General features: G+C 41.4%; 1 protein-coding gene across 1 annotated transcript; it reads right to left on the bottom strand.

Annotated features, from left to right (window-relative positions):
• Positions 1-868: 868 nt before the first annotated feature.
• RAB21 (RAB21, member RAS oncogene family) lies at positions 869-19,426 on the bottom strand. Its single transcript, XM_013195799.3, has 7 exons — positions 19,077-19,426; positions 12,634-12,693; positions 12,325-12,432; positions 10,693-10,756; positions 9,878-9,932; positions 9,377-9,465; positions 869-8,523 (listed from the first exon to the last, which is right to left on the bottom strand). The coding sequence occupies exons 1-7, from the start codon at positions 19,233-19,235 to the stop codon at positions 8,384-8,386; spliced, it is 675 nt and encodes a 224-aa protein (XP_013051253.2). The 5' UTR covers positions 19,236-19,426; the 3' UTR covers positions 869-8,383.
• Positions 19,427-27,319: the final 7,893 nt, after the last annotated feature.

Raw genomic sequence — 27,319 nt, 5'->3', positions numbered from 1 at the left:
TTCCCATGACCTCTTTCTCGCTTACAGCAAAAGGCTATGTTTCAAGCTTTGCTTTGACATATGCAACCCATAGTTTTTCCAGGCCACCCCAGTTTGTCACAAGTGACAAGCAGACAGTAAATGTGGTGCTGTCTTGGACTCCAGTTGCAGCAGAACATCCCAGAGGAAGTTGCAGTCCAGGCTTCAGTTCCTCATATTCTAAGAGGTGCCAGTCCTCAGCAAAATTATATCACAGACAGAGGATATCCCAGGATTTAGCTGTCATATGCTCTCATTTTCCACATATAAGAGGAACAGAAAACAAAATAATCCTCCCATCCTACTTCACAATTAAAAGAATAGGAGGGAGACCAGGCTGCAGGTACATCAGATAAACCAAGCAAGCCTGGGGTACTGACCTCCCGTCATCCTTGCTGTTTCATCATTAGCATGCTTCTGTGTATAACTATGGTCCGTAGCATTCAGGTTCCCTACAGGTTAATATCTAGATACAGTGTGGTGAACACACAGCCATCCCAAGCAGGCAGTATATAGAAGTTTTTTAAAGGGGAGCAGATGGTTTAGGCTCACGGATGGAAAGCTGTATTGTGCCATTTGCTCTCAAGGCCAGAACTCCTTATGCCTAATTTACACAGTAAAAATAAAATGTAGCCTTTGGGACTAATTAGGGTCTTCTAAACTCAATTATCGTCTTTCCCTCAATGTAGAAACCAAGAGACTCTTTCCTACCTGTTCCTTTAAAAAAAAAAAAACATGCAACACCTAACCTGTGGAAGTAGAGCACACCAGTATATTTATGTTCCATGCTTGGCTTCCTTCTGCTGCAAGGTTAGACAAGGACAGAGACAAAGGAACTAAGCAAACAGACTGAAATTAAAAGGAAGGAAATCCCTTTCCCCACTAGCATTTATTTGCATTTGGAGTGTGAAGGCATGAAGATGTATAAGATATGAAGGCAGTACACAAGATGAGGAGCTTTCTTCAAGCATGTCACATTTTATATATACATAACCATAGCTGTTTGTGAACCAGATATTTTTTTCTAATCTGTGCATATCAAGTATTAACAGAATTCCAGAATATGAAACAACCTAAAACATACAAGAATCAACATAAGAAAAAATTACGGTTGTTAAGACTGATGTCAAGTTTACAATGACTCTGTTCTCTTGGTGGGACAAGACATTTTATTTTTATTTTTTAAATATAAAACAAGCAGAACAGACACCGACACGAAATGCTCTGTATTTGCCATGCAAGGAAAGATTCATGATTGCATCAGCTTCCAGAGAGGAGCTGGAAACTATCCGAGAGTGATGACTAAACAGAAACTGATCTGTTGTTTGCTGAGCTGATTGGCATAAACCAGCACTGCCAAAGCTAGGAATTCAGAGAGCAAAGACAAGCAGCAGTACCCCAATTGTTTCTACATATGCATTACAACACCACCAACCAGAAATGTTTCCCAGGAAGAGCAGGAAACTAACGGAACAATTGTTTTAGGGCGGGGGTAGCCAAGGCTGTATTTCGTCTTAACTGCTCAAAGGTCTTGTCATTAACAAATAATCATTTCCTTCTTTAATTTGCCACCATAATCCACTTCGGAGATCACTGTTTGCCATACAAGCTGAAATCCTTAAGTCCTGAAAACCCATGAAGGTCCCACGGTGCCAAGCACTGCAGTATTCACATACCAAAAGGATTGTCAGGATTCCCAGAACGCTCCAATCGAAGCATAATCTAGTATTTTAAACTTTAAACCAACTTTTCTAACAAGTACAGGCACATCTTATGGTCAAGGATTGTTTTATTGTTTTGTTACTCTAACTAAAGTCACAAAACAATGGCATGGGCATCTCCATGAGGGCAGGCTGGCCACCAGAAGAGCACTGACACTGCCACCTCTACCTGAAACATTCCCCACAGGACGCTGAGCACGGGCCAGTACTAGAAGCAGCACTCCTGCTCCTCACCATTTAATACAGCCCCCTTAGCGAGATGCTGAGAGAGTGTGCAACACTGCTGTTCCTGTGCTTCCTACTTTCATTCAGTGTCCATCCAGTTCAAACCCTCAGCAGCTGCCGACCAGTGACTTTCACTAGGGAAGCGTGCACAAACATTCGTTACAGAGGTGGGACATCAGTATACTATCAACACAACTGGTGGTAAATTCTCAGTCTTGGTTCCATGTCTGTTGAACCAACAAATCTGGTTCAATAGCATCTGCTTCTCCCTTATCAACTGCTCTGGGTTTTGAGAATCAAAGCTTCATTTTGATGAGCCCTTGCTCACTCTACGGTCTCTGGGGCATGTTAGCATAGTTTGAGCAACCTTTCTGAGCCAGATTTCACCTCTTAAAGCCATCTTTCAGCAGATTATACTCAGATGTGTTCAGAAATTTTAACATGAAAAAACTTTATTTATTTTTTTAAACAAACCTATTCATAAGCCAGACCACTCCTCCCCAACCCCCAGTAATTTTCAGGGCCACTTTATTTCAGTGTTCAAGTTTCAAATTTTATCATTTATTATATGTAAGAGAGAATTCAGATACGACAGTAACAAGTTTTTAGCTTTTCTCCCCTATTAGACTGCCCAGCTCTGTTTTTTCATGTTGTTTTTTTTTCAATACACAGAGGTACCAGAGATAGCAAGGACTCTGTATCAACCTTCCAGTATCTCCCCTTCACTGGGTTTGGAGGCAGGATAGGACCAACTGCTACAGCAGGCTGAGGGGAAGATCATTATATGATGTACTCACCCTCCTTTGTTTCTGTAGTTTCAAATTACATTGCTTCCAAGTAACCTACAAATGAAGTATTAACCCTCACTCCACCACCCCTCACCCCCACATCCCCCAGGAAATACACGTTCCCTTTCTTGTACAGGGGGTATTCTGTAGTAGTGATTCATTAACCATGAGGAACAGGGCAGCCAGCAAGCAGGAAAAGAGGGACACGAGCTCCTTATTGACTCTATGGCCACGTCAGGTCGTGCTGTTTGCCTGAGTGCACAAAACAGTGGGAAACAGAAACTATCAAACTATTCTTTCAGGCTACCTTTCAACATCCTGGTATCGGATATAATCAAAGCTCTACACTGTCCAATGGAATGAACGCTCAGCTTCTCCCTGCGATAAGACATTTTAGGGCTGTAGAACCTGCCAACCAATTGACCTTTTTGGCCCAGTTTAGTAAGCCTGGCGGTCTCAAAGAGCAATCAAAATATATCACCTTGAAATAAATTTTCATTTTGGAAGTAATTTGAACGATTTAGATTTTTAAACTTTTTTCTTTTAAAGCCAAAACATTTTTATTTATCTTGAGCACAATAACACCTCTCTCATAATGGAAACAGTTTCGTAGATTCTCACTTTCCAAGCCAACTCAAGACAAGAAACATTGCAGATTTCCCAGTTCTCAAAGCTGTTTCTCTGTCTCACTCTGCTCTACGCACACTGGCTAATGACAGCTCTGAGAACACAGGAAGGGAAAGAATATACACTTTCATTGAGAAAGCCTAAGTTCAGTAGATGGCTACAACACTGAAATGGCGCAGGTTGGCCTTCAATAAAGTAAAAATCTCGGTTTTAATCAGAATCCACCCCAGAAAGTAGCGTGAGAAATATGCCCAGTTAAAAGGAAGCTGGTTTGTATTTGCACTTGTGCAACAACTAGTGCCAAAGATCTTAGTCTTCATCTGCTACTCCTTGACACAACAGCAGTTGTCAGAACTTCTCTTTCAGTGAAGACAAGTCAGGAAAAAATCCCAGTATTTGATGTGAAGATGAACAAAATCAAGTAACCAAACATCGCATAAAGGAACATATTTTAATCAATCTTTAGGTAGGGTAGTATTGTGCCTGAAAGCCCATTCAAAGTTAGTTGTATTCTCTTCTTTAAGGCAAAAAAAGAAGAAAATACAGTATTTCACAGAAGGAAAACTAACCTAGGATATTACCTTAGAAAGGTCTTGAATTAGGCAATTACTGGAAAGACATGCTAGCAGCTCTATTAAAAGCTGGTTAATTTAGCACAGACAGTCCATTACCAACACCTTCAGTTTTTCCTCTCTTATTCCTTTGCTCTACCCATTCATCCCACTGATCTGCTTTCAGCTTCTGAAGATTTCTGATCTCCATTTACCCTCAAGCCGGCCTTCTATCCCTCTTACTTTCTTTAAACTGTTTACTCTGACAGCACCCAGCATTTTCTCTGAACCTCATTTGAGTTCCAGCCACATTCTGTGACCTCCTAACTTTTTGCAAACTTTTTAAAAGGCTTGGAATCTACAGCAGAAATTGAAGAGCTGTACGCAGATGCAAGTTAAACACCTAGAACAATTAAAAGTGGCAGGATAAAAGGGCTAAGGGATACCTTTTGATGTGGTAGTAAGAAAGAATGCTTGTCCATAATGTGTCAATATTGTCAGAGAAAAACACACAAATCAAGGCAACACTCCATTACTTAACTGTCTCAAGAGACAAGTCAATGCAGTTCACCTGGACATTAGATTTCCCCAGTTTGGAACTCTATGCAAATCCACTGCAAACCACATTAAGTGACCACCCCAAATCATAAGAGCTAGTTACACTCATCTCCAAGTACTACAGATCTGAAATAATTTAGTAGAGCGTCCTTGTCTCAGTTGGTCTACCTGGTCATGTAGAACCTGTGAGCTAGCGCCTAAATACATTAAGGCTGCATCTATAAACAACTACTAATAGAGATACATAACTGCTGCATTCATGGTTTTGGACTTTGGTTTGTTAGACATTATTTCAGCAAGTCATAAAACTTCGTATGTATCTCAGGTATTTATAGCAACAGCAAAACTGTGAGCAGCTAAAGTTGTTTTAGAAAGGTATTTTTACTCACATGCTACTATAAAAAAGGTCTCATACCAATCTTTGTCAAGATTTACCCTGAGGAAGTGCATTCCATATTACAAGCACTTTTAAAGTTGACTTACGTGCTGTAGAAAATGCCTGGCTGGTAATACCTATCCAACAACAGAAGTGTTTAGTAAAGACATAGTTGTTCTCTTGCACTCTTCTCAAGAGAATGAGAAATAGAGAAATAGTTTTCTTGTTGGCAGCAAAACACTTTTCCTTAAACAGATACTTCAGACATACAAACCAGGTAATCTAGATTTCAAAGGCAAGATTCTTGAAAACCCAAGCCACACAGTAGTAATGCTAGGTTACTCAACGAAGATCCTTGAGATCAAGTATAGAAAACCAAGCTATCTGTACTTCCTTGCACACTTTCTCCACATGATCTAGATATCCTCTGTAAATAATAAAAATGCTTTTACCAGGAACAGTTGTACTTTGGCAAGAATGAATAGCTTACGTTAATCAGTTTCAAGAACTAATAATATTCTCTTGCATCTTGGAAACAAACTTTCATGAATTCACATTCACCTTGAGACATTTACTTTTTCAATTTCTTCCACCTCAAGCCTTTGTTTTAGATACACAAGCCAATTCAGTCTTTTCAAACTTTTCAAGAAACCATAAATATTCTAGTCAATGCCGCAGATCAGTAGGTAGTATTGAGGGAACAGGCTTCTAGGTGACTTTCACTACTCATGCAATTAAACACAATTGCTACTTCTAGCTAAGAAAACTCACTGACAGGGCACAATTCCCCCCCCCCCTTCACAAGGATCAATCTTGCTACAAGTGTTTATAAATAACTCTGATATTAATCCTTACTGTAGTCTATGGCATTTGCCTGAGACATTAGGTTGTCACATGTATATTGTAATATCTATGTCAGAAGTAGGATTTTTATTTTTAAAACTATACTCATTAGATAATATAATAAACATCTGTGCTTAGCAAGGTATCAAGTTCTACAGATAGAGTCCAGGCCAACTGCAGCTTAGACAGAAGCTCCCATTCAGGATTTGTCATGCTGTAGTTTCACTGAATCTAAGAACAGTAACTTCTGACAATTTCTTTTAAAAGGTATTTTGCAAATAATAGTAGTAATAGTAGTAGCCAGAACCTTTTTTTTTTTTTTTAAGATACAAAGGTGTCAGCTTCTTTATCCCCACCCAAGTTTTCAGTAGTTAATAGTTTTAGTCTTGCAAGTGACTTAAGAGTTGGTATAACATGTCTCTGTTGGTGAGACCAAAGTCTCACACCGCCCCTACTACAGAACACACACTACATTAAGACAGACTACTGAAGTTTGACACTTCAGCAGTCAAACATGACATTCCCTTTGGTAAACATCTTGTATGAATAACCAGGCCAGGACCACAGCTGTCTAGTTCAACAAAGCAGGGAAAGCTCTGCTCTGGAAAAAACATAAGCTCTCATGAGTTATCTATGCCAGAGCATATCTGCTTCCTTATCAAGCCTAGTCGAGTTTTTTTTGCATCTTTGTAAAAACTGAAATTGGAATCCAAAAATCTGCAACTCTTCTTATAATGAAATTTCAATCCTGAACAGTCTCACCAATTTCACTCCTCATATCAGTATTTTGTTACTTACAAGACTGACTAGTCTAGTGTATGGATTTGAAGGTACTATTTGTTGCATCAAACTGACCCAAATTTAACTTTGACGAGGCTCACTGAAGTGAGATATAGTATCAGGATGTTGGCTTAACACAGTGTTGCTATATACACACAAAATCATGAATTTTAGATTCACAGCAAGGCTCTGTACAGTCAAGTAACTTTGTCTTCACTACCAAAAACAGAGCACCTTTGCCCATCACGCATACAACATCAGAAGAGCACAACAATGTCATCTTTAGGGAAAGTACACCGCAGTTTTGGCAGAAAGAAAGGAAATAAAGAGCATTGGGACCAGTCTGTAGCAAAGCCATCTATTATTTCAGAGAAAATAAGTCAGATGAAGACCGCACACTTCTTACAAGTCAGACTGATTAGTTACTACTACTCCTGTTGTGCATTGTAATACACCCACCCTATTAAATGCATTTATATGCAATATTAGTTCTACCCTTCAGAAAAAGGAAGGCCAAGGAGTATTCTATTTTGTCATAGACATCACCTTTACTGTTTTTCCAAGCATGACAACTTAAGTAAAAAAAAAGTCAGACCACAAAACATTTTGAAGTTTCAACTACCACCATTTGTTTTCCTTCTGTGATAGTAATTTATACACTTTATTTCTGAACACCCTCCTCCCAAACCTTAAGTGGGCTTCAAAAAGCTTTACAAGAGAAAGAGCAAGTCAAGATTAAGTTCAGTTTTGTCTATTATTCCCGAAGTTACAATTGCATCTGGTAGTTCCATATCTTCCACATAATCACTCAAAAATCAGAAGCAGTTCTCATTAATGCCAATTCATTTGTTCACTCAGGCCCTGCAACATAGGAAAAAAATTATGCTCCTAAGTAGTTTATAATGCTGTCTTGGGACACAAATGTCTTAGAACAGCTTAAGAGCTTCCCATGCATCTGGTTTAGCAGCTACCAGACAGACAAGGGCTAAATTTGCTTCAACTTTCTGGGGGATATCTGAGAGGCTGAAGTAAATGCAGAGGCAAGATAAATGCATGCTTCAACTGTTTTAGCCGGGAGTCAAACGCCTCAGTGTTAAACAGCAGTCTAAAGAAGCATTCCCTTCCTACTAAGGGGGTACTCTAAATACTGCTGCTTGACAGAAAAAGCTTTAAAAAATGCTGTAGCTGTGAGTTTACCAAAAAAAAAGCTGTTTTCAATTTTCAGGAAAGGGGAATAGAATGAGCAATTCAACAGTACACATGAAAAGCTTGCATCTTTTCACTGACTTACTCACTTCACAATCACTGACAAGACTGATGTACATATTTCTGCACCTGCACTTGTAAAAGCAGATAAAATATTTAATATGTAATTTACAATGTATTTTACCAGCTTGGCATACAAGATGAACAGAATATATCAAAGTAGTTGACGGTTATAGGCTTGTGGAGACCCTGCAAAAATATTACTTCAGATATCTGCTAATTTAAAAAAAATCAATTTGCATTTTAGAAGTGATATAATTCAATCTACCACAAAATACAAAGAGCTGCAAAAATGTATACCATTCCAACAACAACGTATATAAGTTATTAAATAATGATCTGATTTAAAAGAATATAAATGAAGCCTTTAAGTAGGTCTTTTCTACATGCATATTATTCCTCATTAAAGAAAAGTATGTAAAAAGGCCATTGGTAATTGCTTTGTTAACCACTGTAGAAAATGCCAATTCTCTGGTCACAGACGCCACTAGTTTAGCACTTAAGGTCTCTGCAGTGTTATGTGTGATTATTTTTAAATACTGTTAATTCTATTACTCCACTGGTAAAGAATGTGTGACTTTGAATATGGCAGTCTTCATATTGAGAGGGCAGTGATGCACAGTTTTGTTACTATCCGGAAGAACAGCACCCGCCGCTGCTCTGTACTTGGGGTTCGTCATCAATGATCTGTACACCTCGCCTTGCTGTTCCTGACTGACTGGAACCATTGCCTCTTGCTCTTTCATCCACTTGAGCAGTTTCTATCATTCCTGTAAATGAAGTGTATTAGATGACATGTATTAGTACTCCATTGCATTTTTACACAAGGCTTTAAGATCTTAATCTATGAATTATGCGCACAAAGTTCAGCAAGACCAGTTCTCTTACTAATTATGCAGAAGTAAGCGCTCTGGTATCTCATGGCATAGTCTTAAGAAAATACTTAAGCGTTCTTCCTAAAGCACCAAATACTCAGAAGCTCCTGTTGACTAAGGAAGACCTTAGATGCTCAGATGTTCTGGAATTGGTGACTTCAAATGCTAGATTTACCCACCCATTATAAGAACATTTATTAAACAAAAATACCACACACACCACTTCTCTAAAAAAAAAAAAAAAAAAGTTTTGCTTAATTTCTTGTTTCATAAGAACAACACAAATGGGATAACTTCCTTGTGCTATGGTTATACTGCATCCCACATTCTTTATCATTTGCTTCAGCTGCTGTGTAAGATTTGCGTAATTACAGCTTCAAATTCATGAACTGTAATTCAGAAATCTTGTCAAGTGATGTCAGAGATGTTGCAACAGGGTATGAAGTGGACAATAGTGAGAGCAATCACATGGAGTGACTGCAGATCAAGCTTCATGTATGTAGAATAAAACAGAACTTCAACTCAGGACTCCAACAGAGTGGCAGAACGACGTTCTTAAAGTACAGCATGAATTTGCATCTACACATCAAGCTTCCATGGCTGTTATAATACACAAGTGGCTTGAAGTAGACTCAAAAGAAGCCAGTTCTTCTCAATGATTTAAATTAAGGATTTTCTATAGGGTTTGAAGCATTCCTGAAACCTTTTTGTGTAAGAGCTCTTTATGAACAAACTAGACAATACCTACTTTTACAAAGGTCAAGAAACAGTTCTTCAATTCCTTTGTTCTGTTTAGCTGAAGTATGGTAATGTTTTGCTCCAACGGATTCAGCATACCTGTAGGAAGGCAGATAAAGAAGAGCTTCATTGCACTGAAGAATGCAGTCTTCCTAAGCCACTTTACATGAAGTGGAAAGAACTCTTAATTCAAAATAAAAGCTCTTAATCCACACATGCTGACTTAAAGGGAATTGTGGTTAGAATTGAGTGATTCATAAAAAAAAATATTAATTGAAAATTTCCTGTTTAGAAATGTATTTAAACTACAAAAGGTGATTTTCAGTGATGTACAACTCACAAGTTACACTTCAGCCAGTAAAGACATCCCAAGACTCAAATAGGAACAGAACACTTAGCAGCCAGCGAGGCATGGCTGGTTTACGCCTGCCAGCTGTTAAGAGCATCACAAGTTTATTACTCCAGCATAATTCTGCAGTGACTGTTTCTATTAATAATTGGTGTGACTTACGTTTCTGCTTCTTGCACTGAAACATGCCTCTCTTTTTCCAAGTCTATTTTGTTACCTGTTGGAAACAAGTTATGCAATCATTTTATCCCATCAGTTTCTTACAAGCTGCCCCAATAAAAATTGTCTTTTAAACATGTCTCTATCTAGACAATGACAAATGATTTGAAAGTTCCTTTCACTCAAACATATACAGGCAATGAGCTTCTATCAAGAGACCAGGGATAGCTGAATACCTCAATAAATTAAAACAGAAGTGGTTTTTATTAGGCCAAGTATCTGTACCACGAAAGTACTTTTTGTAGAATATCCATATATCTAACCTCCTGAAGGTCTTAGTCACTAGATCTGATTTTAAATCTAAAACAATATTTACATGCACTTGTAAAAAAATGCATTGAAATATCCAAGTTTTAAGAATTATTCCCCCTTGCAAGCACGGGATTCTAAAAACAGAAGTATCCTTCTATGCCACTAGAAACAGTGCATAAACAAAAAAACGAGTCTGAGAACTTGCAAGAAGTATATGTAGCACATTAGATGTTTATGTTTGTTCAACTATGCAGTCTGCATCTGTCTGTACTCGTTCACTTTTGCCATTATGTATCATTAAGCATTTTTTTTTCCAAATTAATTCTCCTTTTCTTCAGTTGTGATCTATTGAAACTTCTAGCTCAAATTGCATTTTTAATTATCAAATTCACATAAGCTTTACCCCTTTACATGCACAAACTGTCACAGCAGCATTTGGAAGATGTTATTAACCAAAGGAAGCTTTTCTGATTCAGTCACTAGAATTAGATGTTAAAAGAACTTACCTACTATACATAAACAGATTTCATTTCCCAACATTTTTCTTAATTCCTTAACCCAGTTTTTTACCTGCATAAAGAATAGAGATAAGTTTATTTTCTCTTGATATACTACTACTGGTTTGGGCACTGCAGAACCGACCTATTTCCTTCATTAACTGTTCACCCTAATCTTGAAACAGACATGTTTAGAGCAATATAGATTGACCAAATATTCTTTGTATTGCTGAAAAAGAGCCACGTGCAGATGATTTTAGTTCACAGTTGAAACTTAGAACAAAGTGACTTGTATAAAATGGTTCAGTTACTCCAGAAATTGAACTTGCATTCATATTAGTCCCGTTCCAAAGAACAAGTTCATTACATTGACCACTTTAGGGCAGGCATGAGATCTTCAGCCACAGGAACATACTAACACATCAGAAGTGGTTCCTTAAAGGTAGAAGTACCTGAACCAAGTTTTTCAGATTAGATTATAACAGATGTTTGTTTCCTAAAGGAACAGACGAATGTTGAGTCAGCTGGCACTAAGGTGTGTTATTAAGTTTGCTGTCATGCTTTGAAGTTGGATGGTCACTGCATTAACTTGGAGATGCTATTGTAAGGGAGTTTAAGCTGTGAAGAGAGGCAACCACTTCAAGGACCTAAAAATAGTTAGGATACACGATACATAGGTAGTTATGCAGTAACTTCTGCAAATTAGCCTTTCATCTTACTTCTGAGAAGTAACTTAAGTGTCTTGAGATGACAGCGTTTTCACTAAGCATGGCTCAGCATGAAAAGGCCCGAGTTGAACTCGTACTCACAAGTCACAGCTCTACAGATAGGGCCCAATCCTGTCAGCACAAAGTGCTTCACTTGCCCAAATCAGACTGTTTAAGTTGCCTATTCTGCTGGGGAACCATATCCTGATACTACTTGCAACACTGCTAGCCCAAGCCTAGCCAATACAACCATGATTTCTTACTCCTCTACACAGAAGTCCTACTATTTTTACCACAATCTAATCAGGTCCAGACTCACCTAAGGAAGTGTCAGTAGCTTTCAGCTGGAACAACAATACAGTAGCACCAGTTTGACACAAGACTGGATAAAAAGTCATCTGCCCTGACCTGATCAATTGATTCTGCAGTAAAACAGTTAACCATCGAATTTCAGATTAAATGAAGCCTTGGAAGTCTAAATACCTATTATTACTGAGAAAGTAACACTTCCAATGTCATGTATTGTAATTTCAGAGTTCGGATCTGTCAAAGGTCACACCACTTAGTATCTTTTAGCAATTTGATTTATACAGTAGAAATCAGTACTGTATATTATCGCAAGAGTGCCACTTTACATTTATAGCCTGCCACAGTTAACTCATACTTTATTTCTCTAGTGTTCTTTGAATAACCCTACTAGACCTTTATTAAGAGTAGACTTCAGAAAATATTAAGGTGTACACTTTCATTACATGGTCTGAATTTGCAAGTATAACAGAAGATTTGCACGTGGCAAAGTCAGATACCAATCCTGTAATTCAGGCAAATTAAGCACAGATGCCATTGCTGAAACAGAAGATACCCGTGTATGCACTCATATCACAGATCCCCTCTCAGTTTACATCTTACATAGAGGTAAAAGTCTCTCCAGTACCTTCTGAAAAGAATCTTCATCTGTTATATCATATACTAGAATAGCGCCATTAGAATCTCTGTAGTAGATCGGCCCCAATGCATGAAATCGTTCTTGACCAGCTGTATCCTGCATTTAAAATACTCTTGTTAGCATGGAAGACTAAACAAACACGTCAAGAGATTCCAAGTACTTCAAAATTTTACTTTATTACAAAGTCCCTAACATTTGAGTTCTATCAAGCAAGTACTTTTTCAGGAAAGCATTTGTTTAACCAAGAGGGGAGAGGTGATGCACAGTGGGGAGGACAGCGTAGGAAAGCAAACATACCCATATTGCAAGGTTTACTCTTTTCCCGCCAATATTTAGCTTCTTTGTAAGAAAAGATGCCTGGAAAACAAAACAGAGTTCGATTTTTTACACACAAGTGTCTCATTTGACTTCAGATTTATTTACTAATAAAAACATCTGAATCAACAGAAGACAGATTCCTCAATCCAAATACTCCTCAAGCCAGAAGGCTGGGTCAATACTAAGCCAATTAGTCATTCTACTACAGTTTGCCAGAAGTCTATTCTAAATAAATTTGCCTTAAGCTAGTTATTTCCTGCATCTTTTAGCTGTTTTGTGAATGATTTAGGAAGGATACAAGGGTTGGGCGTGAGGAGTTTCAATTCAGAACGCTGCTAAATCTAAGCTGAGCTTAACATTTCATGACAGTACACAAAGGAACCAGCCTAAATGCCTAGATTTACAGATTGCAAGAATTCACAAAGTAGTTCACTACTAGTGAATTACCAGAACAAAATAAAAGGGTTTGAGTTTATAGCCAAGGTTAACTTCTGTCTTTTTCCTGAGTTATACTCAGTTTTCCTTTCACCTCAGTGTGCAGTCAGCTATCAAGCGCTCAGCGGTATCTTGAGATACATTCATCACAGATTATTTTAGGCTGGCCTGCAGCATCTCAACACAAGGTCTCTGCATGAGAGCACGGAGCAGGCATTGAGCTGACTAAAAATCACGTGGATGTGGGAAGGGAAAGTGTCATCAGTCAGGTCAGCTGCTTGAACCAGGCTGCTGCTTAACTGCATAAGCAACCAGTACCTGCACAGAAGACCACAGGAGTTCAATTTACACCAGCCTCAGCTGCTGTGAAAATACCTTTCTGGTGTGCTGCCTGTGTTAAACTAACCCAAGTCAGCTCCTAGAGCAGCTCCTGTTCTGCTGCTTCTCTGGCATCGGCAGGACTGAAGAGGAGATGATTCAGTAATATTTTCTGGAAAATATTCTCTTCTTTTCTGAGAGAAGTTCGCTGCAAAGCTTTCCACAAAGCGTGACGAACAGAGCAGATCCAGAGAGAAGACAGCCCGCAGGGAAGAGGAACACCCAGAAACCTTCCCACCAGCAGGTAGAAAAGAACGATCCCTGTGACCGCTGGCTGCAACATACCTAGCGATTCCTGCTGCCCTTCCGGTCTACAGTAAGGTGGCGTACGTCAACTTCAGGAAACTCCAGGCAGCGTGTTTGAAGTACTTAACGCCAGCCAACTTGCAACAAACAGGTTAACAGCAGCATAGCAAGTCTTACACATCCGGCAAGCTTCAGTGGATTTTCAGGCAAATCCAAAGTACTGCACAAGTTATTTTACGGCTTTCACCCAGCTGTCCCTAAAGATTGTATGATCAGCGTCAAGTCTTCCTACAAGTTTGTTCTACAGCATCACAGCCTAAAAGCTGTACGCTCAGATGAGAGTTCAGAAGTTTCAACACACCAACACTTGGACCACATTAAGAGAAGCTATGGGTGAGGCACGCTGAATCAAGCTTACTTGCCAATATGCTATTTATCTGCTGTACTCAGCACTTGACACTGTACTGTAAATCTCAGAGGAAAAGCTCTTCAGGGCACTGTTGGCTTTTGTCACCATAATGAAAAGTCAATTCTGGTTAGTTGATGCAAGTTTCACAGAAACACTTGAGAACCACACTTCTGGGCCTCTGGACCAAAATGAAGAAAACTCTAACTGAAACAGGAGTTATATTTAACACAGAACACAGTATTCATAAGGTTATGTCATCGGGGCCTCAGACATTGGCCTAATCAGGGTAATTGTGCTATTAATTGTCTGACATATCCAATATTGAAGTGGGTTTCTCACCATAGATAAAAATATGTTTTTTTGTTTGTTTTGTAGTAACCTGTCCTTCAGGTCACTACAGCTTTTGATACAAATACTGCCTTTTAACACTAAGAGTGAGGTATGTCCTCTCCTGTACACCCAAGTATTAGAAGGCCAGTACATTCAGGTCAGCAGTCTTTTTGTGTCTCCTACAAGAAGTGACAGGAGGCAGAAGCAAGGACATTTAGGATTGGCTACTGCACTTGCTCTCTGTATTAAAACTTGATGAATTTGTACTTTTTAAGATTTAGTTCAATAAGATCTTACCTCTTTGGCTAGGGATCTATCCTAGATCAGGTATCCTGATTACAAGCAAGTTTGTATAAAAAGCTTGCTTGATAACAACACTGGAACCTGGTATTGGAAGTGGCTGGAGTTAATAACGAGCAGAAAGCTTTGAGCATACTGTGAGAAACTGTCAATACTATATTACACTTGAAATGCTTAATTCCTCAGTGTTCATATACTGTTAGCAGGCCCTGTTCTTGAATTAATTGGTATGGATAAGTCTGGCGTAATTAGCACCAGTTAAGTGCATTTTAAAGCCACAGTGGTGCACCCTCTAAGACCAAACAGCAGATAACCAACTGTTTAAATAAAACTCCCCCCACTCAAGTTCCAGTTGTCTCATGAAGAGTGAGGTTATTTCTCTTCAGTAAGTTTCTCTTCTGAAGTTAGAGAGCAAAAAGCTCATCAAGTGACTGGCAGGACATGGCAGTGTTTAGAAATCTAGGGGAGTGGGGGGTCCCACATGTAAAGAAGAGCCTTAACTATAAGTTTAAGGCAGCGAGCTCCAAATCCAACCTAGTTTAGAAAGAAAAAGCGTTGCTGCCAAGAGCATCATAGCCTTTTAAAGCAATGCAGTCCAGACAGCATTAGATAATCACACAAAGAAGAGGACTTGACATTTGTTCTAGTCTCTTGAGACTTCACTAAATTGAGTACGAGAGAGTTAAGTGTCAGTCACAACTCGATTTACAATCAGTAATTCCTTTCCATATTCATTACTATGGCAATTCGTTTTTGCTAGGACTTTCGAAAAAACACAAGTGTACGGGTTCTCAGTTAACTCAAAGATAAGTAATCTCAAACAGCTCTTTGAAGTACGCTACTAATTTGGGTATTTTGACTCCAGTGTCTTATGACTGGTCTGAAGAATACTTATGTACTTAGAAGAAAAGGATAATGCAATTACAAGAGCTAAAATACCATTTTCTTTACATGTCTGCAGAAAATCTTCCCTTTCCTTTCATTCTTTTTTAAGAGCTCAGTTCCACATGTGCGTCAGGCCCCGTTGAGAGGGGATAAAAGGGCCTGAAGAGAACGCAAAGAAGATCCAGCTGGAAAAGATTCTCTCGAAAAAAATAGGAGGTGTACATCACCCACCCCTTGACTGCTTTATCACCAGGCACATAAACATCACATACAGCACTGAGCCGCCCTGTATTGCTTTCTTCCATGCTATCAACATCCAAGACAACTCTGCCAGGTCAGGCAGGTCCCCCAAAGCAACGCAGATCACTCTGTATGATTAGCATCACCACTCGAGCGGCTCTCTCGGGTTGGGTACTTGGCAGCCCTCCAAATGTTTGAGAGATCAGTACACAAAAGTTATATTTATCCTGAGCAATTAACAGACAGCATCCACCCAAATTTTAAAAGGACGGTTTGACAGTAGGTTTTGTTGTTATTGTTAGAATATTTCCAGTGTATTTCACCTGGCATCAGTTTACAGCTTAGGTACATCCCAAGAGGAGAGCACCGACCTCAGTATTTTGATCCATGGGAACCAACTCTAGCTGTCCCACCAGGTCTGACAGCAGGTTACACATTATCATTATTTCCTGTAAAAAAAAGACCCTAACCTTTCCTGCTTCAGCTTTTTTCACATTATTCTGGGTACATTTTTCTTCAGCAAACCAGTAGCAACTTTAATTTCAGTTTGCAGGTCACTGATATCTTAAGTGCACGACTTCAAGCTAACAAAACTTCAGCAACATGTCCCAGCAGCCTCCTAATCTCGATATAAGGAAGTCCCAGGTCACCGTTTCCCTCTCGACAGTGTTTAGGGAAGGGGGGGGGGGAGGGGGGGAACCACTCCCTTTCACTAAAAACGTCCTTACCAGAAGAGAAGAAAGTCACCTTTGTGTGTGTACACACATAAACCTCACAATAGAGTAACACCGGTGTTAGAATTCAGGTAGGAAAACAGAGATGTACGTTTAGGTGATCTGCGCTGTAAAGATCTGCGCTGCCCAACGTGGCTTCCTGTGCTCTCCCATCACTGGGGTGACGCAGCAGGAAGCACAGGGCAACCTCTCCAAAGCACTTTTCAAAGGCCTCAACACTTTTCTGGTGCAAAAAGGTTGGCGTGAGGTTCAACAGCACTTGCACACCCCTTACAACTCCCACACCACCCCCAGCTAAATCAGATTACTGTGGATTGAGGCCCTCATCCCACTGACCAGCAAGATTTACAGGCAGCTCATCACCGTGGCTCCTTTGCTGCATCAGGAGCCAAGTATTTTTTTTAATTTTGGCTTCATTGGAACAAAAGTCATTTGCTGCAATACTTTGAACTGATGCCATGAAACGAAGCCACTTTACCAGATTAAGCCCTTAATCGAAAAAATAAGGAGCTCTCAGAAAAAAGTGTCACTTGGTTGTTTTATCAGTTTCTCCATAGTTTGTTTTTCAAGGGATGTTTTAATTTGGTAGCGAAAGGAGGTACTAAACCTTCCTTCTACAACTCTGAGATGCAGGAAAACAAAAACAAGGCAGATTATACTTGACAAGCGCACGTTACATACAGTACGATTAAACAGCAGCTGACACTGCATTTTCCAATCAATAAGACGCGTGTGGCTAAGGAGGTTCAGAACAGAGAAGCAGAGAACAGAAGGGTGAGTTGAGATGTATAATGCAGTTAAAATAGACTGTTAGCAACCAGAAACCTAGCCGCAGCAAAGGGACAAAATTTCAGGATCGCATGTGAGCATGTGTTCCTATTCCTTTACAAACATTCTCCTGCCACATAAACAGGGAAAGACTACAGCTCTCAGGCTGTAGCATCTGGAGAGGACATTTTAGGGTCAACATTTTGGGCCCATTTGGAGTTCCGTATCATGACATCTCTGACCCAATTCACTTTCTGCTTCTAATTTCAGGCTTTCTGCTACAGCAGAGCTACACCCCATGACAAACTACTCTTTCCACCCAGAATTCAGCAACACACAATCGCTTGCAGTGCACTTTAAATACAATTGTTTGCTCGACACTAGGCTTCAGGCAGTGTAACAGCACAGAGTACAACTGCACCCCTGCCACCTACGAGCCACTAACCATTCCTGTAGCACAGCAAATGTTAGGCACCTCCATAGCAATCAGATCTACAATTAGCTTGACATAAACATAAACACCTTGTCACGCCTAGTAACCCTAACAATAGATGCATCCAACAGCTGAGTATGAACTTGAAAATGTTTTTAGCTATTTATAACAAAAATGGAGTGACAGTATCTGTTGGAGAAACATTTACTATGCTGTTTTCAGTGCATCTCTCATGCTTCCTTTGTTTTAAGGGAAAGTTTCACCCTTAAATACTTCTGAGACACCCAGACCACAAGAATTTTCCCCTAGATGTGCACGAATAGCACACAACTACGCAGAGGCTCTCTTCTGGCACCACCTACTATTTATTCTGTCTTGCACAGGAGAAATTCAAAACCCACCACTGGCCCACGTGGTGGCAGGGTTTGTTTGTTTCTTTATTTGCAAGAAAAGCGTATTAAGCATAGCATATGAAAGATGGAGTGCTACACATCCATAACTGGCAAAAAAAGATGCTGTGTAGCTGGCGTAACTGCAAGTGAAGAGGAATCATAGAATATCCCGAGTTGGAAGGGACCCATAAGGATCATTGAGTCCAGCTCCCGGCACCACCCAGGCCTACCCAAAATTTTAGACCCTGTGACTAAGAGCACAGTCCAAACGCTTCTTAAATTTGGACAGGCTTGGTGCAGTGACTAGGATAAGTGAGCAGAGAGCCCAAAAGATACATGTGGATTGTACAATCCATGACACGAAGTTTAAAAACACATTTTCCATGTATAAAATAAAATAAAATGTATGGATATTGCAATGTGGCACACACACCACTCAGTACGAGGGGATGATAAAAAACATCGCTTTGGAGCGGACACCGTCGCACGTCTGTAAGCGGAGCATCATTTCTCGGTTGTTTATAAGTTGGCTGACAGAGAGCCAGGCCAAAACTCAGGGAGACACGGTGACGTGCAGGTAAGCCTTATGGACCTCCTCAGTCAGCGATCCATAAGCCTTCACCTCCGAGGGCCTTTTGCGAGGGCTGCCCCTTCCAGATGCAGATATTTTGGCAACTCCAGCGTCGGGATGTCGGGATCCGAGGGCACGACGACGGCTGCAGCTACCAGGCACGCAGCACGCACGAACCACTTAGTCATCAGCCCACCGCCACCGCAACAGCCACCTCACCTCCAGCCCTGCCCGCACCCCCCCGACCCAACCACCCCAATTCCCCACGAATTCACCCCAAAAATCCCGCCCCGCCCCGCACCTGCAGGGTGGTGATGTGCTTGTCGTTGAACTTGTTCTCGCAGTAGCGCAGCACCAGCGACGTCTTCCCCACGCAGCCCTCGCCCAGCAGCACCACCTTGAAGGAGAAGCTGCGACCCCCGGCCGCCGCCGCCCCCGGGCCGGCCCCCGCCGCCGCCATGGGCGCCCCAACGCCGCCGCCTCACATCCACGGGCCGGGGGGCGGAACGCGGGGCGGGGCGGAACGCAGCAGGCGCCGCCGAGGTCCCCGGGGGGGAACCGGGCCGAGGGGACACCGACGGGCACGGGCCGACACCGTCCCCTCCCCGCGGCAGGCGGCCCCGCTGCCCCCTAATGGCGGCTCCTTCCTCCTACGTCACACGCCGCCCGGTCACGCGCGGCGCCGCCGCCAATGGGAGGGGCGGGAGGGGCGGCGGGGAGAGGCCGCGCCCACCGGGGAGCGGAGGGGAGGGGGTGGGGCGGAGCCGCCCGCGGGAGCGCGCGCAGGGGAGCGCGCAGCGGTGACAGGGCTCCCGCGGGTGGCCGCGGACGGGCCGTCGTAGTCCTTCAGGATCATGTGGTCCAACCACCCCCTGCCACCACTGTCACCACTGAGCCGTGTCCCTAAGCACCACGTCCAGCCTTCCCTTGAGCACCCCCAGGGACGGTGACTCCACCACCTCCCTGGGCAACCCGTCCCAGTGCCTGACTGCTCTTTCTGAGAAGAAATGTCTCCTAATTTCCAACCTGAACCTCCCCTGGCACAACTTGAGGCCATTCCCTCTAGTCCTATCGCTAGTTATCCGCAAGAAGAGGCCAACACCCAGCTCCCCACAGCTTCCTTTCAGGTAGCTGTAGAGAGCAATAAGGTCTCCCCTGAGCTTCTTCTGCTCCAGACTAAACAGCCCCAGCTCCCTCAGCCGCTCCTCAGTGTTACAAACATGGGGTTCGCTTCATCCCACCAAACTCCTGTGCCCCCATCCACATGGGCTGTTAGAATTTGTTTGCCAAAGCATCCCGTGATAAACTGCCTCAGAACTGAGATGTGGGAGTAGGGTGTGAAAGGGGCAAGAAAAGCATTCTGCAGAGCCCCGTGGCCGTAGGGGTGGTTTTCACACACCTAACGGTCAGGAGCTGGGTGACTGCCTTGTGAAATTCAATATTGCCCCTTAATTAAAAGCAATCTACACACACCAATCCAAACTACTGCAGCATGGCTTCTCAAGAAGTTCTCTTGTGATCAGTTATTTCAGCAAGTTACAATAAACACACTGTCTTCAGAGAATGGTTTGGGTTGGTGGTCTTTAAGGTCCTTTCCTAGATCCAACCCCCTGCCATGGGCAGGGACACCTCCCGCCAGACCAGGTTGCCCAAAGCCCCATCCAGCCTGGCCTTGAGCACCTCCAGGGATGGGGCATCCACAGCTTCTCTGGGCAGCCTGTGCCAGGGCCTCACCATGCTCTGAGGCAAGAAAATCTTGCTGGAACTGATACTGGCTTCTGCCAGTCATGCCTTCTGCGTACAGGCTGTAAATGTGACTGGCACACTAGCTATTCTTCTTTCAGGCTGAGCATATGAAGCAAGTAATATGGGGTTGGGGTCAGGGTTGCCAGAGACACTGGAAGCCAATGCTCGAGGCACAAGCTGCTCACAAGGCCCCACAGCTTGAGGCTTTCCTGGGTAACTGATGGCAAATGCATTTGCTGAGGTGCACGGCCACGTGTAAGGCTGTCCTGAAAACTGCTAGCGAAATCTTTCCTGTTCTTGCAGCTTTCGAGTGTTTTCAACAAAGCCAGGTTCTGTGTGCGTTCTTTGTAAAGACACAGGGTTAAACTGTTTTTTACTTTTCAGTTCTTCTTCAAATAGAAATAATTCATATATCAGTTACAACTTCTTGGTCAAAAGGGTGCTTTTGCATGGGTAATTCTTCATCAGTCTTCAGCCAAGTGTATGAATACCGAATGCTGTGATGGAACTACAGGCACTCTTTAGAGTGAGAGAGAATTCATCGATATTTAAATTGCCCCTTGCATCAGAGCCAAAGCTTTTAAAAGGGCTACAGGAGAGCCACCCTGCATGAAGTCCACATGCTGACTGTGCCTGACCATAACTGTGAGCATCGTTTTTCTAACACAGACCTAACAAAGCATCAGACACCAGCTGAAGCTTAATTCTGGCAGACTGAATTTCTCCAGCAATCCTCCGTGGTAGTGCACAGTCAGAAGTGCATCTTCCCACTGACAAAAAGCTGTTGCGAGTGACTACTGTGTTATATCATTCCTGTTTTCCTCTCTCTTGTCTGGAACCCATGATCATGGATCTTCTTGTATGGGAAGCCCTGTAATATCCAAAACTTAAGCCACCACTACTAAATGAAATTAAAAGGCTAATCTGGCTGAGCACAGAAAATTCTGTCTGAGCGACAAGAAGTGTCACATTTGACTGTAATTTGATGTGTATGACATTAAAGTCTGCAGGTTTAAATATCTGTGAGAGTTAACAAATTATTTTATTTTAGTAGTGTTAATTTAATTTGAGAAGCATTTACTTTATTTCACCGTATTCAAGAAGAAAATGTCTCTTCCATTTAATTTGGTGTGCTTCCTCTTTTTACATAGCTTCCTCAAATTACTTTCACAGACCTTCTGCTTTATTTTTTTAAAATATTGATCTTTTGGTAACATTTTTCACAGCTTTTAAATGAACTGGCTTTACAAGATAATCTATTTTGTAGCTATCTTATAGCCCCATATGTTTAGTCACTGCTCTTGAGATTCATCATGTTGGCTGCTGCAGAGGCCTGGCAGTCAATAGATCCGTTTGAGAACTGAGCTTGTTGCTAACTGGCATTGAGGTGACAACACTGTCGTGGCAGTTTTGTAGCAACACAGAATCAGACACAAGGCAGGGCTTTTGCAGCGTGAGCTCCAGGAAAACGAGTCCCGTGCACACTGAGGATGTAGCCACTAGCCCCTTAGCTTGGGGTTTCATTCACCCAGCTCCTGGACACCTGCACTGAGTTGGATAAATCCCTGCTCCATCTGTTTGAGGAGGAACGCCTGAGTGGCCTGGTGGCACATGCTTTTCCCCACAGCTTCAGTGAAACAACCGTTTCACCCAGGCAGTGACAGGTTCTGACAGAAATGAAAATGAAAGTCAACTGTGTCGCTGGCTACATCTGCAAGAAAAATGTCATTCGAGATGTATTTTGCAGAAAGAAACTACAATATCCTATATCTTATGATACCAAAACTAATTGCACCATTGTATCCATTGCCACTACCATTTATTGTGCTTGCTGAGGCTTTACACAAGGCTTTGCCTCTGAAAAAATAATCTCTGAATATGAAAATCATGTACTTCTTTTGGCTTGCGTTATTAGATCTCCTTATAAAATAGTAGATGTCTTAACTCCAGTGTAAAATAAAGTGCATTTAGTAGCTGTGCAAAGGACATTATACACTTACTGGTTGACCATACAAAACTGATTTCTGGGTTAATTATCAGTTTCATGTCAATACAAGGATGGCAGTTATTTTAAAGGTAACATCAATCTTGTATTGGCATTTTTTCCCTTGGGTAATATTTCTAAGCACAATGTGCCATAGTTGCAGTAAAGCGCTCCGATTTTATCAGGTTTACTTGGAAAAGAAAGACATTGTGAAATCTCAGCCAATTAATGTACAGTTTTATAAGATCAAATGGCTCTGTGAAACTCTGTAGATATCCATAAAGCAAGGAATAAGAACAGAAAAAAAAAAAAAACCTCATCATGAAGTTGGTAATATGGTCTCAATACTAGCAGAAAAGAAAGATGCTCAGAATGAAGTGCATGGATTTGTTTTTCTGACATGACTGATATGAACTTCCAGCATGGAAGGAGAGATAGTAAATGCTGCTCTACCAAACGGCTATCACAAGTAGCATCAAACTATCCATCAGAAATATTTGTAGGTATATTTATCTAGGGTAAAGTCCATACTTTGAGTTGCTTAAATCATGATAAGCACATTTTAAGAAATAACAATGTATTAAAAAGGTGCATTCTGCTCCAGAAAGAAAGATGACTATTCAGGTACCTAAGATGAAGAGTAAAGATGAAGGAGAAGAGTAAAGCGTATGAACCTGAGGAGAAAAGAACAATTCAGAAATAACGTTGACCCAGGAGGACTTTTTGGAACATATTTTACCCACTCAATGCTTATAGCCTCGGTGTACCCATAGTGAAGTACTTGACAGGTTCAGTAATGTGCTTGGAGCCTTGGCTCAGCACGAGACTTTTTTCTAATTTGTAAAGTAAAACATGGAATCTGATTTCTAGCTAAAAAATAAGACCTGCATAGGACAATGCTTTGTTTTGTTCTGTTTTCTTGTAGAGAAAAAGATTATGATTTCTTAAAAGATTAACTCTCCTTGTTGAAGAGGAATTGTCTGTAAATGTCATTCCTCCCAGGACAAGCAGTTCTGATTCCTTTGCCACTATCCATTATCTTTTCAATACATACACTGAGACACGTATGGCCATGCCAAATCCCACCCCCACATGGTTCTGATATCTTTTCAGGCTCTAACTACTCTGTCCAGTGTTTCTTCTTTTCCTGCTGTCTCTGGAGTGGGTGAGGGAGTGTAGGACTGAAAAGAAAGCAATCAGGTAAATGTTTTATTCATTCATTGCAATTCTGCTATTCCCCAGGAAAAAAAGAAAAGGAGAGTGAGTAACAGTCTGAGCTAACAATTAAGAGGAAGTAAAACTTTTTCCTCTGTTTCTCCCTCCTCTTTTTTAAGTTCTTCCTCTTATATTCATACCTAAATTTTTTCTCCACGTGCCTTGGTTTTGGAAAAATTGGCCATTATCTTAAATGTGCTTAGCTGACCAGAGTGGTTTTAAAGCCACCCATCCAAGTTGCTGCAGTTCTTGCTGTATTATTAATAATTGAGCTACCATAACAATAATTCTTGTGTTCTTTGACATTACTCAAAGCAATGTGTGGATGTGGATGTTTATTATAGGAAATAAAACATTCAAGATGTAACATGTACGTGAGAGAAATGTCATCCACAGGAATGCGTTTTGTCAGAACACCGTTAACTTCAGCCCAGATATTCCCAAAGTTGACTGAGTGTGACTATTCTCACACACCATTTAATTTCCCATAGGCCTTTAATATGAATTGAAATTATTCAGAACTTGCAGAAAAGGACATGGAGACAGAATCTAATGTGCTAGATTTTGGGGGGCTGAAGAGCAGCATATAACAGCAAGATTCCCTGGGACTCTAGGATATGGAAATTTCTCTTCATGACACATTGGAACAAATTGACTGGCATCCCACGGAAATTACACAGAATCTGAAAGAAATGAGGAAGAGACCAGTGGTGGTGTTTTAGTAATGCCTTTCGGTGCTAACCCACACTCAGTGGGTTCTTCAGTGGGGTTGTTCAGCCTGAGAGCGGCCCCGCTCCAGGAGGTTTGGCTGCGGGGTCAGGGCTCACACAGGGCCGGTGGCAGCCCCTTACATCTGGGGAGATGTCCCCAGGCAGCCCGGCCAGCCCCCAGCCCGTGGGCACCCTGAGATAGCAGAAAATACTCCATACAAATGGTTGGGGCCTCAGCTGCTGCCAATACAAGTTCAAAGGTTTCATTTGTGAGGGTTAGTCCTCCTGGTTGGCAACCAAGATGAAATCTGAAGAGGGTAGTGAGAGGATAAATACATTACAAATCCATCTACATTGCATTATATTTATATTAGCAGCCTGGGAAGTGAGCAAGAGGAATAAAAAAAAAATACCAATGAAAAGAAATGTGCTTTGAATAGTGTGTCTGAAGCTTGTGTGGGTATCTTGAATAGCTGGAATATAAAAATAATATGCTATAACCTATTTAACGAGTGTAAAGATAGTGGAAAAGTACTCATAGGACACTATTACTTCTTTTGAAGACGCTATAACTTGTGTCAGTATTATTAACAACTCGGAGAACCTTGAACGCACCATCTCAGCCAGGAAAAAGCAAGAAAAGGAAATTGCTGGGGATCTATAAAAGACCAGCAACCAAACAGAAAATGAGGTTGAATTTCTTCATAAAACTCGTCTGCATTCTGCTTGTATGAGGGAGGAGAAGGAGAGGAGATGGTGTAAAAGTCATATATTTTAAAAGTCTGTATTGGAGGACCAGGTGACTGGCTATGAACTATCAGATGAATTTCAGGAATGCCTCATCTTTCATTTCTTAAAACAAACAGTAGAGCATGCGGCATGTGGTAATCTTGTTTTGGACTCGATGCTTAAGAAGGATGATGGCATTGAAGATGTTTCCCTGGACATCAGGTACAGAAAAAGGAAAGGAAAAAAATATATATTCAGTTAGTACTAGGTAAAGAGCTAATTTCACAAAGCAAGAAAACTTTTTGCTTACAAAGGAAAGTGGAAGTCATAATTGGGACTCCTAAGAAGAGCTTGTAAGGCTAGAAAAATTCTAATGCCATAATTTAAAAAGAAAGATAAAAGTCAGCTTTCAGTAAATATCCCAAATGGATGAGCTGGAGCAGAAATAAAATTTAAAAGAGAGAGAGAGAGGGAGAGGGAGAAGGAGAGGGAGAGGGATTGAAGGCAGGAGAAGTAGAAAGCAGGTAATAGTCATTTTAGACAGTGACAGGCAGAATATGAGCAGGACAGCTAAACAGTAGAGGGGAAACCCGCTGCTTTTAAAGTCAATAGATTTTGAAACTTCATAGGAACAAAAGCAAATAGCTCCCTCGCCCAGAAGTACATTTACAAGATATGCATTATAAAAGTGTTAAGAAGGAAAAGAAAAAAAAAATAAGGCAAAAATAAGCAGAAGTGCATATTCTAAATGTGTGCTGGTAGACCAGGGAAATTCCAGAGGAAGGCAGAACTGGTAAGCTCAAGTCAATATTAAAAACAAAAACAAACAAACAAAAAAAAAAAAAACAAAAAAAAAGGGACCCATGTAATTATCAGCTACCTAGAATAATATCAGTCCTTGCCTTGTTTTTAAGGACTGCCTTGTTTAAACAACCTTGCCAATGTTTTCAAATGCAGAAGGCCAGCACAGCTGTTGGCAGGTCTGCATAAACTTCACGGGGAGTGTAAGGGATGAAACTTTCCACCAGCGTAACTGGCTGCTGCAGGGTACAGCGGAAGATGGGGAAGTCAGGGGCACCATAGGTTCCCTCGTGCTCTGTGGTCAGCAAGGGTGATGCTGGGGCTGGGCTGGGTGAGACCCTGCAGCGTGCTGACTGCACATCAGTCAGAGCGGTAATAGGAGAAGAAAGGCTTTGTACTTTCTGGATGATCAGCCAGTAAATTCTCCTAAAGGTCCTATCCAGGGAACGGAAACCTGGAAAGGAAGGGTGGATGCTGACAGTTCCTCAGGGACATCCTAAGGCTCACTTGTCTCGGTGCTACTGAGCTGCAGTCAAGCAGTGATAATTGCACAGGTGAGGAAGGGAAAGAGCTCCTCTGACAAAACCAGTCTGGTTTGGATCATGGGAAGCTTAATTAATCAACAACACATCTTCATCCAAATCATCATCACCATAACAATAACCAGCCAGTTCAGAGACCAACTCTTTGGCAACAATAATTGCCTATTGCACAGAAGCTTGTCCTGCCTTTTGTACACACACAGACCCTGACTCATCCCTCCTCATCATGGCATTCATATCTTCGGCTGCGGGGAGGAGCAGGTGACGACAAGGAAAAAAGTAATGAATGGCGAACAATTACATGAAGCAGCGGAATATTATGTGTGCCAGTCAACAAATTCTGATGGAAAAATAGGGCTGGTCAGACAAACCTGCAATGAGATTACAGACTCGGCTGTTAGAAGATAATTACGTAGCTTTATTAACTTTAAAACTGCTTGACTTGGCACCATGTGTTAATGATCAGAATGAAAATTACTTCATAAAGCAATAAAGCACAAATTCAGTGCATCAGTAGCTGATTGGGAACTTCAAAGTAGCTGTCACTGGGACAATTGTCTTTGAAAGCTGATGTTTCCTCTGGGGTTCTTTGGGGTTCCTAAATTTTCTGGGAAGTGAATATAAAATTGCTGCAAATCAAGCGTGATGTGGTGCTGTCAGTGTGATAAGAATCAGGCTGTCAGCTGCATGACAAGCTATCTCCTGGAAAGTAGGAACATTGTAAAGGATGTAAGAGTGACAACTCCTAGGCAACATAAAGAGTACGAGTGTCAAAACCTAACAAGCATCTCAATGTATGACTGCAGCAAAAGGATGA

Source organism: Anser cygnoides, chromosome 1 (genome assembly GCF_040182565.1).
Source record: "Anser cygnoides isolate HZ-2024a breed goose chromosome 1, Taihu_goose_T2T_genome, whole genome shotgun sequence".
NCBI classification, from domain to species: Eukaryota; Metazoa; Chordata; class Aves; order Anseriformes; family Anatidae; genus Anser; species Anser cygnoides.
The sequence above is the reverse complement of the archived record's forward strand: the minus strand, read 5'-3'. Positions and strand labels throughout refer to the sequence as shown.